Source organism: Bos indicus, chromosome 4, assembly GCF_029378745.1.
Source record: "Bos indicus isolate NIAB-ARS_2022 breed Sahiwal x Tharparkar chromosome 4, NIAB-ARS_B.indTharparkar_mat_pri_1.0, whole genome shotgun sequence".
NCBI classification, from domain to species: Eukaryota; Metazoa; Chordata; class Mammalia; order Artiodactyla; family Bovidae; genus Bos; species Bos indicus.
Genome location: NC_091763.1, coordinates 75163311 through 75181650, shown reverse-complemented (window position 1 = coordinate 75181650; position 18340 = coordinate 75163311). Strand labels below are relative to the sequence as shown.

The window sequence follows — 18340 nt, the reverse complement described above, 5'->3', positions numbered from 1 at the left end:
CGCGAAAGCTACAGCTGCACCCAGGAATGAGTTTCCGTTGGTGCACTGATATGAATGCACCCCCTCGGGCAGCACTGGAGGGGCAAAGATAACATGGAAAAACAAACACCACTGCCTCGCGCGTCAGTGAAAAGCTGTCAGGCCAAGTTCAGAGCTCCATGAGGCCTGTGTCGTGAAAAGATCCTGTAATCAATCCGCCTGCCACCATCTGGAGGCTCTCACGCCACCTGCATCCTGACCACAGGCTCTTTTCCATGGGCTTCCTGAGTTCCTCTAAGTCTCTAAATGAGAGATGACAAGAATCAAGGTCTCAGAAGAGCCTGTCAAGGTGCCTTCACCCTCCCGCAGCAGAGGGAACACTCGATGAAACCGATCAAACTGGTTCTCCCCGGCAGATGGCAAGAGAACAAGGATCAAAGACAAAACACAAACAGCAAAGGCAGCGGGAACTGAGACCTCTATCGCCCTCCTGACTTCACGGAACAACAAATAAGGATTTCCCCACTCACTGTGTACTCTCCTTATACCAGAGCCGGTGCTAAGAATCTTCATACATTACTTCATCCCATCATCCTTACAATGACCCGCGAGGAAGGTAGTAGCATCCCCACTTTATGGAAGAGGAAAGCAGATCCCAGAAGTAGGAGGGCTCAGTTCAAGGTCACGCAGCTCTCTATTGTCACAGCCTGGGGGGGACCCTGAGCTGACTCCAGCCCACGCTTGGAATCACTGCTATACTCTGTGCTGGACGTGCCTGTGAACGTGCATGTAGATCTACAGAAACAGCTAGAGCACACAAGTGACTCAGTTTTGAAGAGCCTGGCTACCTCTCCCATCACTAATGATCATGGTCACCTAGAGAAACAATGACGTGTCCACTGCACAACCCAGCAGAACACATGCCACGGAAGTCCACAAGTGTGACCCAAACAGACAGTGAAGTGCCGTTATCCTTTTCTATTCTAAACGCCGTGCCTACCGCCACAGCCACAGAGTGCCTAAGGATTTAGCAAGATGCACTTCAAAGCTCGTATCTGATATTCCTCTAAAACAGTAATTCATCTGGATCTGGGACGAAGGGGGAGCATTTCTGGGCAGCGGGGTTCGGCACCTGTCTCACACACAGTCAACACCCTGAACAATTTTCCACATGGCACTTTCTCCACTGACTTGCCTTTTCCCCTCCTTGCTGATAAGGCACGTGCCGATAACGTGGTTTCCTTTTTACACTGGCTTCCAAGAAACTTGGAGCCTGTCTGCATGGTTTCATCAGCTACGTTAACATTTACAAAAGGAGGTTTGCCTCCCAGATCTTTTTCTCAGCCCCACTGCCTGCCATTTTTAGCCAAACTTCACACCTACCTTTTAAACCATCACAATAAACTGAAGATCTACAACCAGAAAAAAAAAAAAAAAAACCTAGAAAAATGAGCATCAACGCAAACAGCCAAGGGTTCAGAGTGCGACAAACACATGAAGGATCCCTGAATCCCTGTTCCAAACACCCCAGGCAGTCACAGAGGTGCCTAGTCTGGCAAAGACTCTCACACAGCATAACTTCAAGTGCAGGGCCCCCTGCAGCAGTCATGGGAGGCTGTCACATCCTGCTGGTACAGCCCATCACCGACCTCTCCTCTCTAGTGAGGACAGTGAATTATACCCAAGTGTGTTCAAGGAAACATGCCCCAGGCTGCTGTGGCCCCAGGAACTCAGGCAGACCTGATGGCTCAGAGTTAAAGAGAGCTGAGATGGAGCTATTCCTCCTCTGCCCAGAAGGACTCCCTGCTCTCAGGTGACATCTGCATAGCAGGTGATTGCCAGGTGAAGGGTCCCAGGCACAAAAGTGGTCAGAGGGCCAGGCACAGATGGGTGGGAAGGGGCATTCATACCCTAGAGCTGACCACCATCACAGCTTCAGGTGAATAAGGACACAGCTCCCTCTCCCAAACCTAAAAGGCCGATGATGAGTCCCCACAACCACTGATAACCCAAGAGGAGGAAGCTGGAAAGATAGGGGGACCCTGCGTAAGTTTAAGCAGCACTGGGATGAGAGGTGGGATGGCGGGGCCACTGGGCACCTGAGATCCACATTTCTGCTGACCATTTTCCCACAGGTGAGCAATGCCACCTTGGGGAAGGTACTCACCCACAATGTCCATCAGATAGAGATGTTCTGAGAATGAAATACCAAGCTGGGTCTGAACCCCAGTGGCACTAAATTACCACTAATTTCCTCTTGAGCTCCACTGACAGAATATGAGTTTTTCCCTGCACAGTTATCCTTGATTTTAAAATGCGGTATATCCTTGATTTTAAACTCTGTTTATGCCAATGAACCTGTCTCACCTCTCACTGTCAGGTGCCAGCAAAAGAAGCCAAGATCAGAGGTGAAGGCCTCTCAATGTCTGTGGCTTTGGAAAGCTATTTAACTTTTCTCAGGTTCTTCATGTCTTAGGTGGGTGAGCCAAGGTGACCTCTGGGCAAACATGTCTAAGACAGAGCAGGTACTCAATCACTATAAGAAAGGGAAAAACGGAACCAGGGTCTCAGTGGCCTGGTGAGGACCCACACAGCCCTCTGGTTCCCAAGGTGACATGGGGACGGTTGCTGTAATCTGGAGGTCCATCCTTACCAATCCAAAATGCCAAGTCATGGTGCTAAAAGGATCTTGACTGATGCAGGGCCAGGAGAGAAAAAGTTGCTTTTGTGCTTTCTGCCCTGAGAAGCGACACCGTGTACTTGAAAGCCCTTCACTAAATCTCCACCAGACAAAGCTGGTGCATTTACACCACCCTGCCCATGGAAAATCCCATGGACGGAGGAGCCTGGAAGGCTGCAGTCCATGGGGTTGCTGAGGGTCGGACACGACTGAGCAACTTCATTTTCACTTTTCACTTTCATGCACTGGAGAAGGAAATGGCAACCCACTCCAGTGTTCTTGCCTGGAGAATCCCAGGGACGGCGGAGCCTGGTGGGCTGCCGTCTATGGGGTCACACAGAGTCAGACACAACTGAAGCGACTTAGCAGCAGCAGCAGCCCAGCACGGGCAGATGGAGCGCACAGGCCACGCTGGCCTGCCTACCTCTTTCCTACCATTTATTTATTTCTCCAGCTGTGTCCCTGGAGGGACACAGCACTTCCTGAGTTTTAGGACAGAAAGACACATGCAGAACACAGGGCTGAGCCCTTTGGAGGGTGTCTACTGCTGCTCTAGGGAAAAACCAGCTCTGGCTCTAGAAGCCACTGGGCTCTCAGCCAACAGAGGCCCCGGAAGCAGGAAGGTGGGCAAAACCCACAGCAGGACTTTGGAATCTGTATATGGCAAAACTGGGATTGAGGGCATGGTGCCATGTCCAGACTCCATGGTGCCCTGGAGGAGGCACCAGGGAACACCCATTTCCTCTCCTCACAGGTGAGGCTGGGAAAGGCGCACACTCGCAATTTGCAGTAAGAGAAGAGGGTTGTCCTGGAAGTGCACTGAGCCAGGAGTCCTACAAGCGGCTACTAAGTTATTAACAAAAGGCTGACCTTCCCCGCCCCCACCCCCCACCCCTGCCTCACAACGAGGGGCACGGGGGGGGGGGGGGGGGGGGGGGGGGGGGCGCGTAAGGAGGTGGGAGGCGGCAAAAGAAAACACCCAGAGGCACAGTGACATTCAAGAACATTTCCATTTAGAAAGCAGACAAGGATAAAGATTTGCCAAAGTGAAAGTGTTATCACTGTTTACCTCCAATCTGATAGAAAGATGGTCAGAGCTTCCTGTTCCAAAGCCAACACATTGTGCTCTCTGCGCAGACACCCAAGACACAAGTGCTCTGCCCACAACCTTATCACTAAGAAAATGCACAAGCAGCATCTCTGTGTTACAGCAGGGGAAACTTGGGCTCAGGGAAATGAGTTCCTGAAGTAACTAACTGATCAGAAAGGTAGTTCTTACAAAGGAATGCATGCTTCACCCATCTTTAGGCAAGTATGCAAACAGCTAGTGCAAGGTGGTCCAGGGTACACAGAGAGCTCTGTGAACAAAAGCCACAGCTCAGAGGGACAGGATCCTGGCAGAAGACTCCACAAAGACGTCACGGCAGGAAGAGTCTCAAGGAAATGCCAATGACTTACCTGTTCCAGGTGGACCTGCACACAGTGGGGACTCACCACCTAAAGGGAGAAGAAACATGATAAACGGTGGGTGCTCTCAAGAAGAAACTCGGCATCACAATCAGGTGAGGCTCCCAAGCCTGAAAGCACCTCTGACCATATTCATGGTCACAGCTTCAGGATCTCAAGACAAGAAGAACTTAGAGTTTACAGAATCCAGATTTTTGTTCACTTTCATAAAGTCCTTATCCTTTTCAGAGAATGTCATTAAAACCATGGACCTCTCTCCTCAAGAGAAATGCCCACTGCTTATAAATACAGGACCTTCATGTTTAATTTGGAAGGCCTAAATGGCAACCCACTCCAGTATTCTTGCCTGGAGAATCCCAGGGACAGGGAAGCCTGGTGGGCTGCCGTCTATGGGGTCGCACAGAGTCGGACACGACTGAAGCGACTTAGCAGCAGCAGCAGGGGACTCCAATGGAGAAGGCAATGGCACCCCACTCCAGTACTCTTGCCTGGAGAATCCCATGGACAGAGGAGCCTGGTAGGCTGCAGTCCATGGGGTCGCTAGGAGTCGGACATGACTGAGTGACTTCACTTTCACTTTTCACTTTCATGCACTGGAGAAGAAAATAGCAACCCACTCCAGTGTTCTTGCCTGGAGAATCCCAGGGACCTCGGAGCCTGGTGGGCTGCTGTCTCTGGGGCCGCACAGAGTCGGACACGACTAAAGCGACTTAGCAGCAGCAGCAGGGGACTCCCAGGCCAGGAACTTCTGAGCTAGTGCAAAGCATTTCTCACCTGGGAGCACAGGGAGCAGGGCCAGGAGAGGGAGGGGAGGGAGGTCTGCCTGGGGGTCTTCCAGCTGCCCCAGTATCTCACAAACACACTCAGAGCCTGCATACTCTATAAAACAGAATGCCTTTTCTAGAACTATTTCCACAGGTGGAACTAAAATCAGAGTCTAAATGTGGACATTTCACTCTAGGCTGGAGTTTACTACATGAGACAGTGGGAAAGGAGTCCCTCTGACTCCACCCAGGCCCCCGCAGATGTGAGCACGTTAAGAAAGACACACAGACCAATGTGATGAGGCCACAGTTGCAAAGAGGTCAGAAGAAACACAGCTACGGGCGCCCATGACGACAGACCCAGTGGGATAAATACCCCAGCTCTCAAGTCTGTCTGTGGGGGGTGGGGTCTTCTGCTCCACCACTTCCTGGCCATGGGACCTTGGGCTCCAACCACTCTGGGCTTTGGTTTCCTCCTCAGAGAACTGGAGGCAGTAAGAGCTTGTGGTGCTCAGAACAGGGGCTGACACAGGGCAGCTTCTCCTCTCAGGAACACGGAGCCCTCCCTGAGCAGAAAGGGCTGTCAGCAAGTGAGAAATCAGACTTGCTTCCTGCAGTTCTGAACGGCCAGGATTCTAGCACCTGCAAGCCGGACTCAGCTCCTCCTGACTTTCTTCCCCCCAGACCCCTCGTGGCTCAATCCTCAAAGAGTTTTCTAAAAATGTGTAATGGCAGCAGAAATTCCAGGGATCTGACTAATTGTCCTTGTGGGCTGGAGTGGGCAGCAGTGCACCCTTGGTTCTTGCCATGGCAACTATTTATAGTTCTCTTGCTTATCTTACAAAGTTCCTCAAGGAACATGATACACAGTCATTCACTTGTCTGGGACACATCATTACTCCACCAGGGTTCTGACTCATGCTCTCGTCTGGGACAGGGGTCCTCTCTCCTGGCACCCCCTCTTCTTCCTCTCTACCTGGCAGCCCCTCTCCCCATACACTTAGCAGCCCCCCTCCCAGTACAGAATCACTGAGCTGAGGGTTGCTTCACTCCACACTGAGAATCCCAGGGAAGCCCGAACAATGTTTGGGAACACACGCACAGATGCTTATAGGATAGATGTGCTGGCGGTCAGACAAGGAGCCGCGTGGTCATGGAACACGGTGATTCATTTTATCCTGTGTACAGATCTCACTTGGTGCAGGCTCGTGCCCTGGTCCTTCACTAAATGCTTAGCACACTGGTGAGAAATGTGCAAGCAATCAGAGCTCCTGCCTTTGACAAAGCACTACCCATATTTCATGCAGTGGAATACCAATTCAGCTGATGAAATGAGCTGTCAAGCCATGAAAAGATATGCAAGAACCTTAAATACTTATTTACTAAATGAAAGAAGCCAATCTGAAAGGCTGCATACCATGATTCCAACTTTGTGACATTCTGGCAAAAGCAAACTATGGGAACAGTAAAAAGATCAGTGGATGCCAGGGACTAGGGGACAGATGCGAAGGTGGAGCTTTAGGACAGGAAAACTGTTCTTTGTGCTACTGTAGTGGTGAATAAATATCATTATGTGGCATGCGTGCTACATTGCTTCAGTCATGTCCGACTCTTTGCAACCCCATGGACTGTAGCCTGCCAGGATCCTCTGTCCATGGGATTCTCTAGGCAGGCATACTGAAGTGGGTTGCCATGCCCTCCTCCAGGGGATCTTCCAAACCCAGGGATCAAACCCACATCTATCTCCTGCACTGGCAGGCAGGTTTTTTATCACCACCTGGGAAGCTGCACATACATGTCATTATACATTTGTTCAAATCCTAGAATGTATATAACACCATGTAAATTATAAACTATGGGTAATAGTGTTAGTTGCTCAGTCGTGTCTGACTCTTGTGACCCCATGAACTGTAGCCTGCCAGATTCCTCTGTCCATAGAATTATCAAAGCAAAAATACTGGAGTGGGTTGCCATTCCCTTCTCCAAGGAATCTTTCTGACACAGGGATCAAATCCAGGTCTCCCACATTGCAGGCAGAGTCGTTACCATCTGAGCCACCAGGGAAGCCACTAGAGTTAATAATGTATCAGTACTGTCTCATCAAATATAACAAGGGTACCACACTAATGCAAGGTATTAATCATAGGGGAAATTAGGGAGAGAAGTGGGCACAGGTTAACTCTCTATACTACTTGTCTAATTTTTCTTTAAGTCTAATACTGGCCTGAAAAATAAAGTCCAGTAATTATCTAGAAGATGTGTTTGTTAAGAGAACAAGAGCAAAAGCCCTGTGTAATATCAGAAGTTCGAGTTTTAAAAACAGCAATCACGAGGAGGACTATCCAGAAGTCAAGCATGTCCTGCATCTCCCACATCCCCTACAGCCACGTGAAATGCAATGACACCCACCACCTGGCCTGGACCCAGGGTGTCTTCCCGAAAACGAAAGAGGGCTCCGTGCAGAGGGGCTCCCCAAATCCCACTTCCCGGGGCCATCACAATAAGCCCCATTGAAGGCTGACATCACTTAGGAGCTATGCAATCAACACCCCCATCTTATTTATACTAAGTACCTTCTCTTGTCAAGCACTCACTGTCCTTCACAGAAAACAACAGTTTAAAAAGACAAGTCCTCAGGGAGGAGACACCAACTAACACAAACTGCATAAACTCTATTCTTCATTAGAAAGTGAGCATGGGGATCCCCACTTCAGGGGAGCAAGCCCCTCAGTTTAGGGGAGCAAATGTCAAGCAACAGCTCTGTATTCCCGCCAGAAAAGAGCCTCTGGTCCAGGGAATCGATTACCAGCTCTACTGTCTGTTTTAACACACACTGCTGTGAAATGCAGACCGCACATGTCTGCAGAAGGACCTGGAGTCAGAATGAATTTGCAAACAAAAATGCACAAGAAGTACCAACTGAGAGAAAAGAGGATGGTCTGGGAGGAAAGCAACCTTTACATACAGAGAAAACTAATGTTTACATCAAGAACTACAAACACCTACTGTAGTAAAGACCTTCATCAAGTGGACACACTGACACATGTCCCTTCAGTGTGGCTCAAACCAAATCCCAGGATGCGAACCACATGGAAATCTCATACATTTCCTTAGAATAAGAAAGAGGGACGCAGCTGACCACAGTCTGGCAGAACCATGAAGCAATCAACGGTGAGGACACAGCATCTTCTCACATGGACCGCCCTGCTCCGCCTCAGGGACACGAGCAGCCTACAGGCTGACCAGAGACAGAAACCAGGGTTTCTCTGAGGGGCCACATCCAGCACTGGAGCCCCCATGGCTGCAGGCTCTGCCTGCCTCCCCCTTCAGGATGAAGACACCAGGGAACCGTGCTGAGGGCGGCCGTCCTGGGTTCAGGTCGGGTCAGTGATGGTGGGACAGGCTTACCTGCTTTCTCTCTCCATCTCCTCTGACCACAGCCCTCACCATGCCGTTGGGGTCTTCTGCTATTTTCATTTTACAACAGGAAATGCCAAGGTGCTCGGTCATTTGCAGGTGGCCTTGGCCATCCTCAGCAGGAAGGAGCCGGTGCTGCCTTAGCGTTTGGCCTCTGCAGGGCCAGTTCCAGCTCACAGAAGGAGCTGAAAACTGAGCAGGCCCACAGCTCCCGGAGTGCATGGCCCCCACGTTCAGAGGGACTGGGCAGCGCCCCCCTCACTGAGCCCCTCGCCTGCTGTGTGAGGTGGTCTGAACCAGTGGCAGCGGATGAAAACAGGGTTGCGTCACCTCCAGCAGGGCAACCTCACGGGGGTGCCGGTGGCTCAATCACAGCAGGGCCGGGGCACCTGCAGGTCCTCCTCAGCACTCACTGGCCCGCACAACCCCGGCAGCTGGTGAGCGTCCTGTCGGTACCCGGAGCACTGAGTCCCAAGGAGGCCGGGCCACACAGGCACAATCTTCTAGTTTGGTGGCCACGGGGGCCAAACTCCACATTCCTCTCCTAATAGAAACAGCTCCCCTTTCTCACCAGGAGGAGCCTGGGAGTGCAGGTGACACATGATGTGGGAGGGACAGGCTGAGCCAGCGCCCACTAGTGACTAAGGAAGCCCCAGAGACCGGACTTTATGGCCTGTCGCTGCTCTGTGTGAGGCTGGGTCACTGTTACCAAGGGCAACCACAAACAAACAGGGCTGCACCGGGCACACCTGCCGACGTGGCGCCGGCTGCCTGCTGGTATCAGCACCCTGTCCCAAAGCCAGCGGGCGGGCAGGCGAGCGGGACAGAGGCGGGACGCGGGGCCCTTGCACCCAAAGTGACTGTGCAGCAGGAAGTGGGAGTGCAGGTGAGTACACGAGGGTGAGGGAGGGTAGAGGAGGGCTGTAAGAGTGTGCGGCGTGTGTGAGAGCGAGGGTGTAAAGAAGTAATTGTGAGAACACAAGAATGTCTGTGAATGAGTGTGTAAGGATGAGAATGTGGGTGAGCATTGTGTGTGTGTTCCTATGCGACTATGTGTCTGAGTGTGTGTGTGTGCAATTGTGTACACACTACAAAAGCCCAGCCCAGCACTTCACCACCCTGAAGAACCATGGTACTCAGTGGACACCCCAGGGCCGAGCCCAGGTCTGCGGCAAGGCACTTTCTCTGGAGGCATAAGGCCGCCTCTGACAGTCCACAGGCACCTCTGCTCATGTCTGGAGATGAATCCTGGAGAGAGACCACACTTCAGGTCTCCATGTACCTCACAGAGATTTCCTTCCTACATGTTTTCCTCCTCAGGGGTACCATGAAACAATGAGTTCAGCTCTGTTGTCATTGTTTCTTCTTACATTTTACTTTGGACAAAGCCACAGAAAGAGTGACATTTTTCTCACCAGCTTCTCCAAAAGCATCACTGATGCTCTGTACATCACTGTGTGCATGGAGAAGAGTGCAGCCTCCAGAACCACTGAGAATCCCAACTGTGCTGAGTCCCGTGAGCGAGCTCCCCAGAAGCTCACAAACACACGTGCCCTAGAGCATGTGGCACATACCATGTTTCCAGATGCCACCACCAAAGTCTCCAGCCTGGTCTCTCCTCCTGCCATTTATTCCCACTTGTTTCCCAGATAATTCTGCCCACAGATGAATCCCTCCAGGTTGGCATCAAGCCGACCTGAGCAGACCCAACCTGAGCCAGGATCTTGGAAACACAGATCAGTTCAACAGCAGCAGCCAACAATGACCAAAATGCATTCAGAAACTGAACACTTGTGCAGAGATAGACCCATTCTCCAACACAGAAGTGCAAGACGAGCGAACAGGGTGAACCGATTGGCTTGCAGGCGGGATTGAAGCCAGTCTGCTGAGCTACACCAAGTACAAAGGCCTCACTCTAGGCACACATTGCATCGTTAAATAAAATTACTTTAGCACAGTTCTTTGAATTCCAACCCAGGCTGTGCAAAATCTGGAGTAAAGTTTACCTGTTTTATCTTTGCGAAGATAAAGATTTTGCAAAGGAAATTCACAATGAGATCAAGATTGAAGCAATTTCTTTTCCACGTCAGCCTGTTAAGTCACAGGCCACCTTCTCCCCCTTGCACTCCAGACCAGGAGCTGGAGAAACGGATATGGATGCACCGGCCAAGGCGACTTTACAGTAACAGTGGATACACTGGCCAAGGAGACTTTACAGTAACGCTGGATCACTGGCTGAGGGGACTTCACAGTGATGGGGAGGGGGTGACACCTCCCTTGTCTCTGCACAGGGCAGCAGTCCCGTGGGAGGAGGGGCAGAAACTTCATTATCATCTTTATTTTGTATGACTGCACAGTTTCTACTTCTTTCATTTCATGTTACTGATCGATAAAGTAGCAAGATGTTTCCTGTGCCCATTACAGATGACTGAGAAAAGATAAAAGTCCAATTATCTCCATTTCCATTACTACCATTTATTATAACTAGGGGGTAGAATGATGAGAAGAGGAAAGCTGCCCTCCCCTAGAGCTCACAGTCTGAGAGGGAGCATGTCTGCTGTCTTAGTGGGCTCAGGATGCCATAACTAATACCACAGCCTGAATATACCACAACAGAAATGTATCATCACAGTCCCAGAGACTGGGGGTCAGAGACCGACGTGCCAGCAGGGCCGATATCTCCTGAGCCATCTCTCACTGGCATGCAGAAGCTACTTTCGCTCCTCTCCTTGTCTTCCCTCTGTGTGATTTCCCCTTGTAAGGACACCAGTTGTATAAGGACAGGGCCACCCATAGGATCCCATTATACCTTCACCACCTCTTTAAACCTAGACAGCATATTAAAAAGCAGAGACAATTATTTTGCTGATCAACGTCAATCTAGTCAAAGCTATGGTTTTTCCAGCAGTCATGTAGGGATGTGAGAGTTGAACTATAAAGAAGGCAGAGCATTAAAGAACTGATGCTTTTGAACTGGGGTGCTGGAGAAGACTCTTGAGAGTCCCTTGGACAGCAAGGAGAGCAAACCAGTCAATCCTAAAGGAGATCAGTCCTGAATATTCATTGGAAGGACTGATGCTGAAACTGAAGCTCCGATACTTTGGCCACCTGATGTGAAGAGCCGACTCATTGGAAAAGACCCTAATGCTGGGGAAAACTGAGGGCATGAGAAGGGACAGAGGATGAGATGGTTGGATGGCATGATCAACTTAATGGACATGAGTTTGAGCAAACTCCAGGAGACAATGAAGGACAGGGAAGCGTGGTGTACTCCAGTCTATGGGGTCACAAAGAGTCAGACAGGACTGAGGGACTGAAGGAAAACAACAAAACCTCTTAAAAGACCCCACTTCCAAGTCCATTCACATTCTAAAGTCCTGGGGGTTGAGGTAACTACCTGTGCCTTTGGGGCCACATTCAGTCCGTAGCATCCACCATCAAAGGCCTGAGGGGGCCAATGGGGAATGAAGGCCATTCTCACAACGTCATCCAGGCAGATTTGGGAAGGTGGTCTGTAAAAATGCTCCTCTGGGGAACTCCAGTGAGGGGTCCAACACAAACCTCCAAAGAATACAGACTCCATGCAAAGGGATGGCTCCCAAAATGCCAATCTTCAAGGCTTTATTAACTTACATGCCTCCTTCAAGCACTTTTCCTTAACTTTATCAGGCGTGACCCTGGAATCCCTAATTAGGTTCACATTCCTCAGGAAACTGTTCTCCCACTGAGAGTTAAAGCCCAATTTAGCCTGTCTAATCCGCATGGGAACACACCGCCCTACAAATGCAATTAAGCCTTATTGGTCCCGCCTGTCCCCCCACAGCCCCTGGATGCAGGCGGGGGTGGGGGGGTGGTGGTGGAAGAGAGAAGGAAAATCACTGGGATCATTTCACTATAGTTTCTCTTAGATAAGTCTTCTAAAAACTATTTTTACTTTTCCCATAATTTCTTGCAAGAAGCCCACGCATGGGAGAACACCCCCCTCCCCACACTGTGACCCAACGGCAAGGCACTTTAAAAACACTGGGTGCACCACAAGGTGACAGAGTGGGGCTCAGATGTCAGCGGTAGAACGAGGAAGATGGGAGGAGAGTGGGTACTCTGGGGGTCCACTGCTTCAGGTGCAAAGGCCAGCGAACTCAAGCTGAGTGCAAGCAAGTGGAGGGCCCCAGTGGCACGAAGGACTGCAAAGCGCCGAGCACACACCAACTCCCCACCTGTGATGTGACCACACAGATGCACCCACCATCAAAACACATCAAGCTGGACATTTATGATCAGTGACCTTTCTGAATGCATGCTTCAGTGCTACACAAAAGTTTATTTTAAAATATATATCTTAGTTTCAAGTGCCACAGAGTCAGCTATGGAAGAACAGAAAAAGCTTAGGACTCTGCTTCAGAGACTGACATTCAGTTCCTAGAATGGCCCCTGCTCTCTCCCAATTGGCCTGAGGGACTCAGGTGGCCCCCTGCTATCTGAACTCAGTCTTCCTCGACTATGAAATGGATACTATCACCTTACAAGAGGGATGTGAACTTAGAGATATCAGGAAAGGCTGTCAAGATACACACTATCAGATTGTGATGGAAACTCCCGTCCCTCCAAGAGGACCATCCTGTCGGGCTGGGAGGATTCTGTCTCTCCCGACACAGACATCCCACAGCAATGGTCAGACGGCATTTCCTCAGGATGCAGCTGCAGCAGCAAGACTGCCTCTGTCATCACATTCAAGGTGGAGGAAAAGGAGGGCATCTCCCTGACCCCCTGTTCACCAAGACTTCTCCTTCCCTCTCTTCCCACTAAGCCTCTCCCCGTCCCCCAGCAAGCCCCTCCCCTCTCTGCCAGAAAGCCCCTCCCCTTCCAAAAGCCCCTCCCCTCCCCTTTCGCTCCCAGCAAGTCCCTCTCCCTCCCTTCTTCCCCAACTTAGCCCCTCCCTTCCCTCCGCTCCCCTCTCCCCTGCAAGAGGCACCAAGCTCTTTCCTTCTCTCTCATTCTACAAGGACACCTGCAAGACTGGGAGGTCTTTGCAGACAGCAACACAGGAAAAAGAACCCCTCCCTCAGGCTTAAACAACTCAACCAGAACAGCCTAAATAACAACACTTTGTTGTACAAGCTAGGTGGAGCCAGGAGAAACAGAGTCAGGAGCTGCACCAAAAATTCAGGACACATACTGTGTGTGCTTTTGCTTTTTTTATGAGAAGAGCTTAGAAATGCTATGACACCACCCCCATGACTTTGTAACACTCTCCTTCTTGTTACAAAGAGGAAAGGAAGAAAAGGCACCTACAGAAGCAACAGTTTTTAAGGACGGAAATGGTACATGCCACAAAAGGGGAATACCAAGGAAATTTCTCAAAAAATATTTTGTCAAAAGTATCTAAGAATAGTACAATGAATAACCTGGTTTTTGCCAACTGTCCTTTGATCCAGGGAAGGACTGATAAGGGAGGAAAAAAATGACAAATTTTAATAGATCATAATTTATCATCAAATCTCAGAAGAAAAACTTAAAACTTTAGCATTAGGCTGCACAGGGCCAGCTAGCTCATTCTGAATGTCCACATAAACATGTCCCACTAAACCCACAGGAGTTCACCCTGATGAAGCTAAACCTCCATCCACATTTGCAAAATCCTACCAATGGTGTCACTCTCCACCCAGAATCCCAAAAGGAAAGCCTAAGAACTGTCAGCAACCCTGTCCCCATCTGGCCAGGACACCAATCCTATCTGCCAGTTCTTCCCCCAAATGCTCACGAATTCCTTCCAGTAGCCTCCTCTGCCAGAATAGGCTTCGACCCTTGTTGGGCACCACTAAGCTTCCAGAGGGTCTCCTACAGCCGGGAAACTCCCCAAAAAAACACTTATTAAAAGTAAAGAAGAAAACCTCTACAAGGACAGAATCTCTGACTTCATAGCCTGCGGGAGCCACTCACACAGTCTACCTCCCATCCTCCAAAAAGAAGCTCTTATGAGTTTATTCTAATGATGGTCTACGCAGGGGAAGGGGAAGCCGACAGCCCAGAGCCCAGTGCCCAGCTCTGCTAGGACAGAAGGGAGGCCGGCTGCCTCTGGAAGTTCCTGGGGGACTAAGGAGTTGAAAGGTGCAGAGATACACAGGACACATGAGAAGGCCAGAGTCAAAACACCTAGAAACACACAAAAATGAACGGTGCCAGCTGTACCCAGAGGTGACCAGAGGGCATCCCAGGAGCTATTTCTGTGCTTGAAGGAAGATGGGAGGCAGGCACTTCCTGAATCCTGGCTCAAAATAAATAGCTTTCCTAGAGGAAAAACAAAGCACAGAGTGCAACTGGAGTTTAATTTTACAGATTAAAATGTGAAGGCGGGGACTCAAATGCTTAGTTGATTATTTCTATCCTGTTGCTACAAAAGGAGAAATGGATTTTTAAAATATGACACCTATCCTCTAGAAGTAGCTACACAAATGTAAAACCAGCAACTTGATTAGAAACGTCCTTCTCTGTGTACGACTATAAGCAATTCTGGACAAGAGGCCTGAAGATGCCAACACAGACCCCCATGAAACACCCACAGACACACTCTGGTCATCACCAGGGCTGGGTGAGCCACATTTTGGGTTGTGACCTCAGTGCTGGCCCTCTGTTCTCAGAGGCCCTCAGCCTCAAGGTGCAGACCATAGACACACATGCTAGGGGGTGGCCTGCAGTGGGGGTGGGGGTGGGGGAGCTGCCACAAGGCACAAGGTGTCCAGATATGGGGGGAACAGGCCCAAAGCCAGCACCCTGAGCATGGGACCTGCAGAGATCCCTGAGGCCCACCCACAGGGGATAGGGGACAATGAAGTCATGCGGGGTTCTGTCACCTCTCCCAGCCTGAACCTAGTGCTTAGGACACAACAGACAGAAAAGCAGCAGAGAGAGGATCTCGGAGAACAAGAGCTGGCTTGAACCTGCTCTACTGGAAGGCTCGTTTCACTGGCCAGAGTTGGACCTCATCCCCAAAACCACCAAGCAAGTCCCAGGAACCTGCCTCTTCGTAGACCACATGCTAGGACCTGAACAGACAGCATGGGCATGGCAGGAGGGCACCAAGAGGACCATCTACGGATGCACGGAGGACACCTGGGCATCTAGGGCACACTGCCTTACTCCTTTTCGTAGGAGGAGACACCCACACTCACAGAGCTGCCATGTGCTATCAGAACCCAGCCCCAGGTCCAAGGGCCCCTTCCCCTGTGGGTCTCATGGCTTTAGGAGATGTTTCTGACAGCTACATGTGGAAATTTCCGCTTTCTACTTCTATTCTCCCAAAAGGAGTGCAGGTTACAGGGAAATATCGATACAGAATCATCTATTACAGAATCTCATGAACCAGTGAATCCAGTCACACCCAGAAAGGAGGGAAATATTCACTGAGTGCTTTTCCTTGTTTTTGTTTACATTTGAGTGACAGGTGCCCACAGAAGCCTGGCCCCGGGACAGCTCTTCCTCCACGACTTGTCCCAGGCTGCACAAGGCACACTCCACAGCCGGACTCCCGCCCTGCTGTCTGACCCAGGACGAGCACACGCTCCATGGTTACTCTCCTCACAAAGGGGGACGTCTGCTTTGATCTGAGGAGTCCTGGGTGCCCTTGCTCTGTCAGCAGAGCCCAACTGCACCAGCATCCTGATGCCTTGCAGGCAAGGCACCTGTCCTCTCCCGTCTCTGGCCTCAGCAAGCAAGCTTGCTTGACTGCATCTAATTGTCTGTTGTGTAAGTTCCCCTTTGCAGTTCCAATAATTAACTGGGATCAATTTGCTAAAACAAAATTTCAAAACATTACTGCTATCATTCCTCCCATTCCCCCAAATCCTACAGATGTGGGGGACACAGGGCAATGGCTAATTTGTCACAGGGCCCTCACCCAAGTGGTCTCTCTATAAAGGACTATAAGTTGTGCTGGCTGAAGATGATGGTGAGGGAAGGGCTGTTTTTGAATGAACCTTCCCAAATATACACATTTAAATGACTGCGGCTCTTCAAAAGTCACCTTGAGACACTTTACACGTATTCCAGTTATCGTGTTATCAATTAAAACTGACAAAACTAAAATCCTGTTACAACTGCCTTCTGGTCTGAGTCAGGTCCTGGGGAAGAGGCACGACTACAGGCAGGGGCGACCAGCACAGCGTTCCTGTGCCAGGATCCACCTTGGGATACACCAAACATCAAGTCCTCCCCTAAAGCATGGAGCCAAGCCACTAATGAAGTCACAAAACACATGCTCCCAGGATTCTAAAAGGTATTCTGGGAAACTTGAGCAATGCCCAGGCTCAGGCGCCCCTCCCCTCACAGATGAGGTTGCCAACCAAGAATCTGTGACAACTGACCCCAGAGGATCCCCTACCCAAGGGTTTGGCTCCCACGCTGGAGTGAGAAGGATGTAGTTCAAAAGTAGGCTCCAGGGGTGCCCCCAATGTCCTAGGCTAAATAACAAAGTACATTAGGACCCACAGCGGCCCAGGCTTCCTCCTGCTGCCCTCCCCACCCCCAGAGGACCCCAGTCCATTAGGTAACTAGCCAAAAGGCTGAATGTGCAGCCAGGGAGTACAGATTCACATTAGGTATGTGTGGAAGCCACCTTCTTAATCACTATGCCATGTGGAATGAAAAGTGATGATTTAGAGAAAGCAGAAGAGCATATTTGTATATTACATGATTTATGTAAAATAAATCTATTTCAAAATAAGATTGTAATTTCCTTCTGGGCTTTTCTGAGGAAGGACTAGTTAATTCTACATAAATATAGCTTTATAGCTTAAACTTTGGAGAAGGCAATGGCACTCCACTCCAGTACTCTTGCCTGGAAAATCCCATGGACGGAAGAGCCTCGTAGGCTGCAGTCCATGGGGTCGAGAAGAGTCGGATGTGACTGAGCGACTTCACTTTCACTTTTCATTTTCATGCATTGGAGAAGGAAATGGTAACCCACTCCAGTGTTCTTGCCTGGAGAATCCCAGGGACGGGGGAGCCTGGTGGGCTGCCGTCTATGGGGTCGCACAGAGTCGGACACGACTGAAGCGACTTAGCAGCAGCAGCAGCTTAAACTTAGGCTGCACTAGAGAACAAATCAGTCGTGAAGGAGTGAGACAGTCAACTACATAGCCACGTGATCGTATCACCTGGCCACGTGCCACCACCAGCTTCAACAGCCTGCTTCCTCTCGTATAATGTCTGCCAGTCTGTCCGGTGCCCAGCAGGGTCTGGTAATGCCCACACACAGAGAAGTGAGAATAAAAAGTGGCACCAGAACCTCCTATAGCAGTGTTGTTCATGGGATGAGCTTCTCCAGTTTACAGTGATTCCATCCTGCTGGCCACTTTCTACACCCTGGAGGAGAGCTCCATGACCCCACAATCAGATTATTTGGGATTTAAAAACATGAATTTTTCATACGGAGGAAACTGCCATGCTTCTATTTTATATATATATAAAGCTTATATATAAGCTAGGAGAGTGCTTATATAAAATAGCACTCTCCTAGCACAGCTGCATGGGCGTCCCTAGTGGCTCAGTGGTAAAGAATCTGCCTGCAATGCAGGAGACCCAGGTTCGATCCTTGGGTCAGGAAGATCCCCTGGTGGAGGGCATGGCAACCCACTCCAGTGTTCTTGCCTGGAGAATCCCATGGACAGAGGAGCCTGGCAGGCTACAGTCCGTGGAGTCACAAAGAGTCGGACACGACTGAAGTGACTAGCAACAGCAGCATAGCTGCATATGGCTTGTTGACAGAAGAGCAGATCCAGAACCGTCCAATAGGAATTCACACATGGGGCTGTTCCCCAAACTCTGGCCTTAGAGTAACAGTTTCCAGTGGGACAACAGCCACAGCCATGAACACACCTTTAGCAAATGAAATGTGTCAAGTGACTTTTCTACTAATTATAATAAGTCAAAAAAAGATCAGTGAGGACAGTCTAACAGGAAAGGGATCTTACAGGAAAAGAAACAAAATTGCCCAGAAGAAGAGCAGAACTTACTAGGGCTTGCTGGTGCTTCTGAT

General features: G+C 50.1%; 1 protein-coding gene and 1 long non-coding RNA gene across 10 annotated transcripts in view; one reads left to right on the top strand and one right to left on the bottom strand.

Moving 5' to 3' along the window:
- Window positions 1–18340, bottom strand: part of TNS3 (tensin 3) — a 222781-nt gene that overhangs the window by 141704 nt on the left and 62737 nt on the right. For 7 of the 9 annotated variants that reach the window (XM_019958904.2, XM_070787988.1, XM_019958902.2 and 4 more), the window contains one exon: window positions 4118–4156. The exons of 1 other annotated variant lie outside the window; for it this stretch is intronic. Coding sequence is in view for 6 of the 8 variants with exons in the window: in XM_019958902.2 (XP_019814461.2) it covers window positions 4118–4156 (39 nt within the window). In the remaining 2 variants the exon portion in view is untranslated. Of the gene's footprint in view, window positions 1–4117; window positions 4157–8298; window positions 8999–18340 lie in introns of those variants that run through there. One more of the 9 variants, XM_019958900.2, reaches the window with a different exon arrangement.
- Window positions 9009–16341, top strand: LOC109557524 (uncharacterized). The gene is made up of 2 exons (XR_002180551.2): window positions 9009–9193; window positions 15749–16341. It is a non-coding gene; the product is annotated as an uncharacterized lncRNA (long non-coding RNA).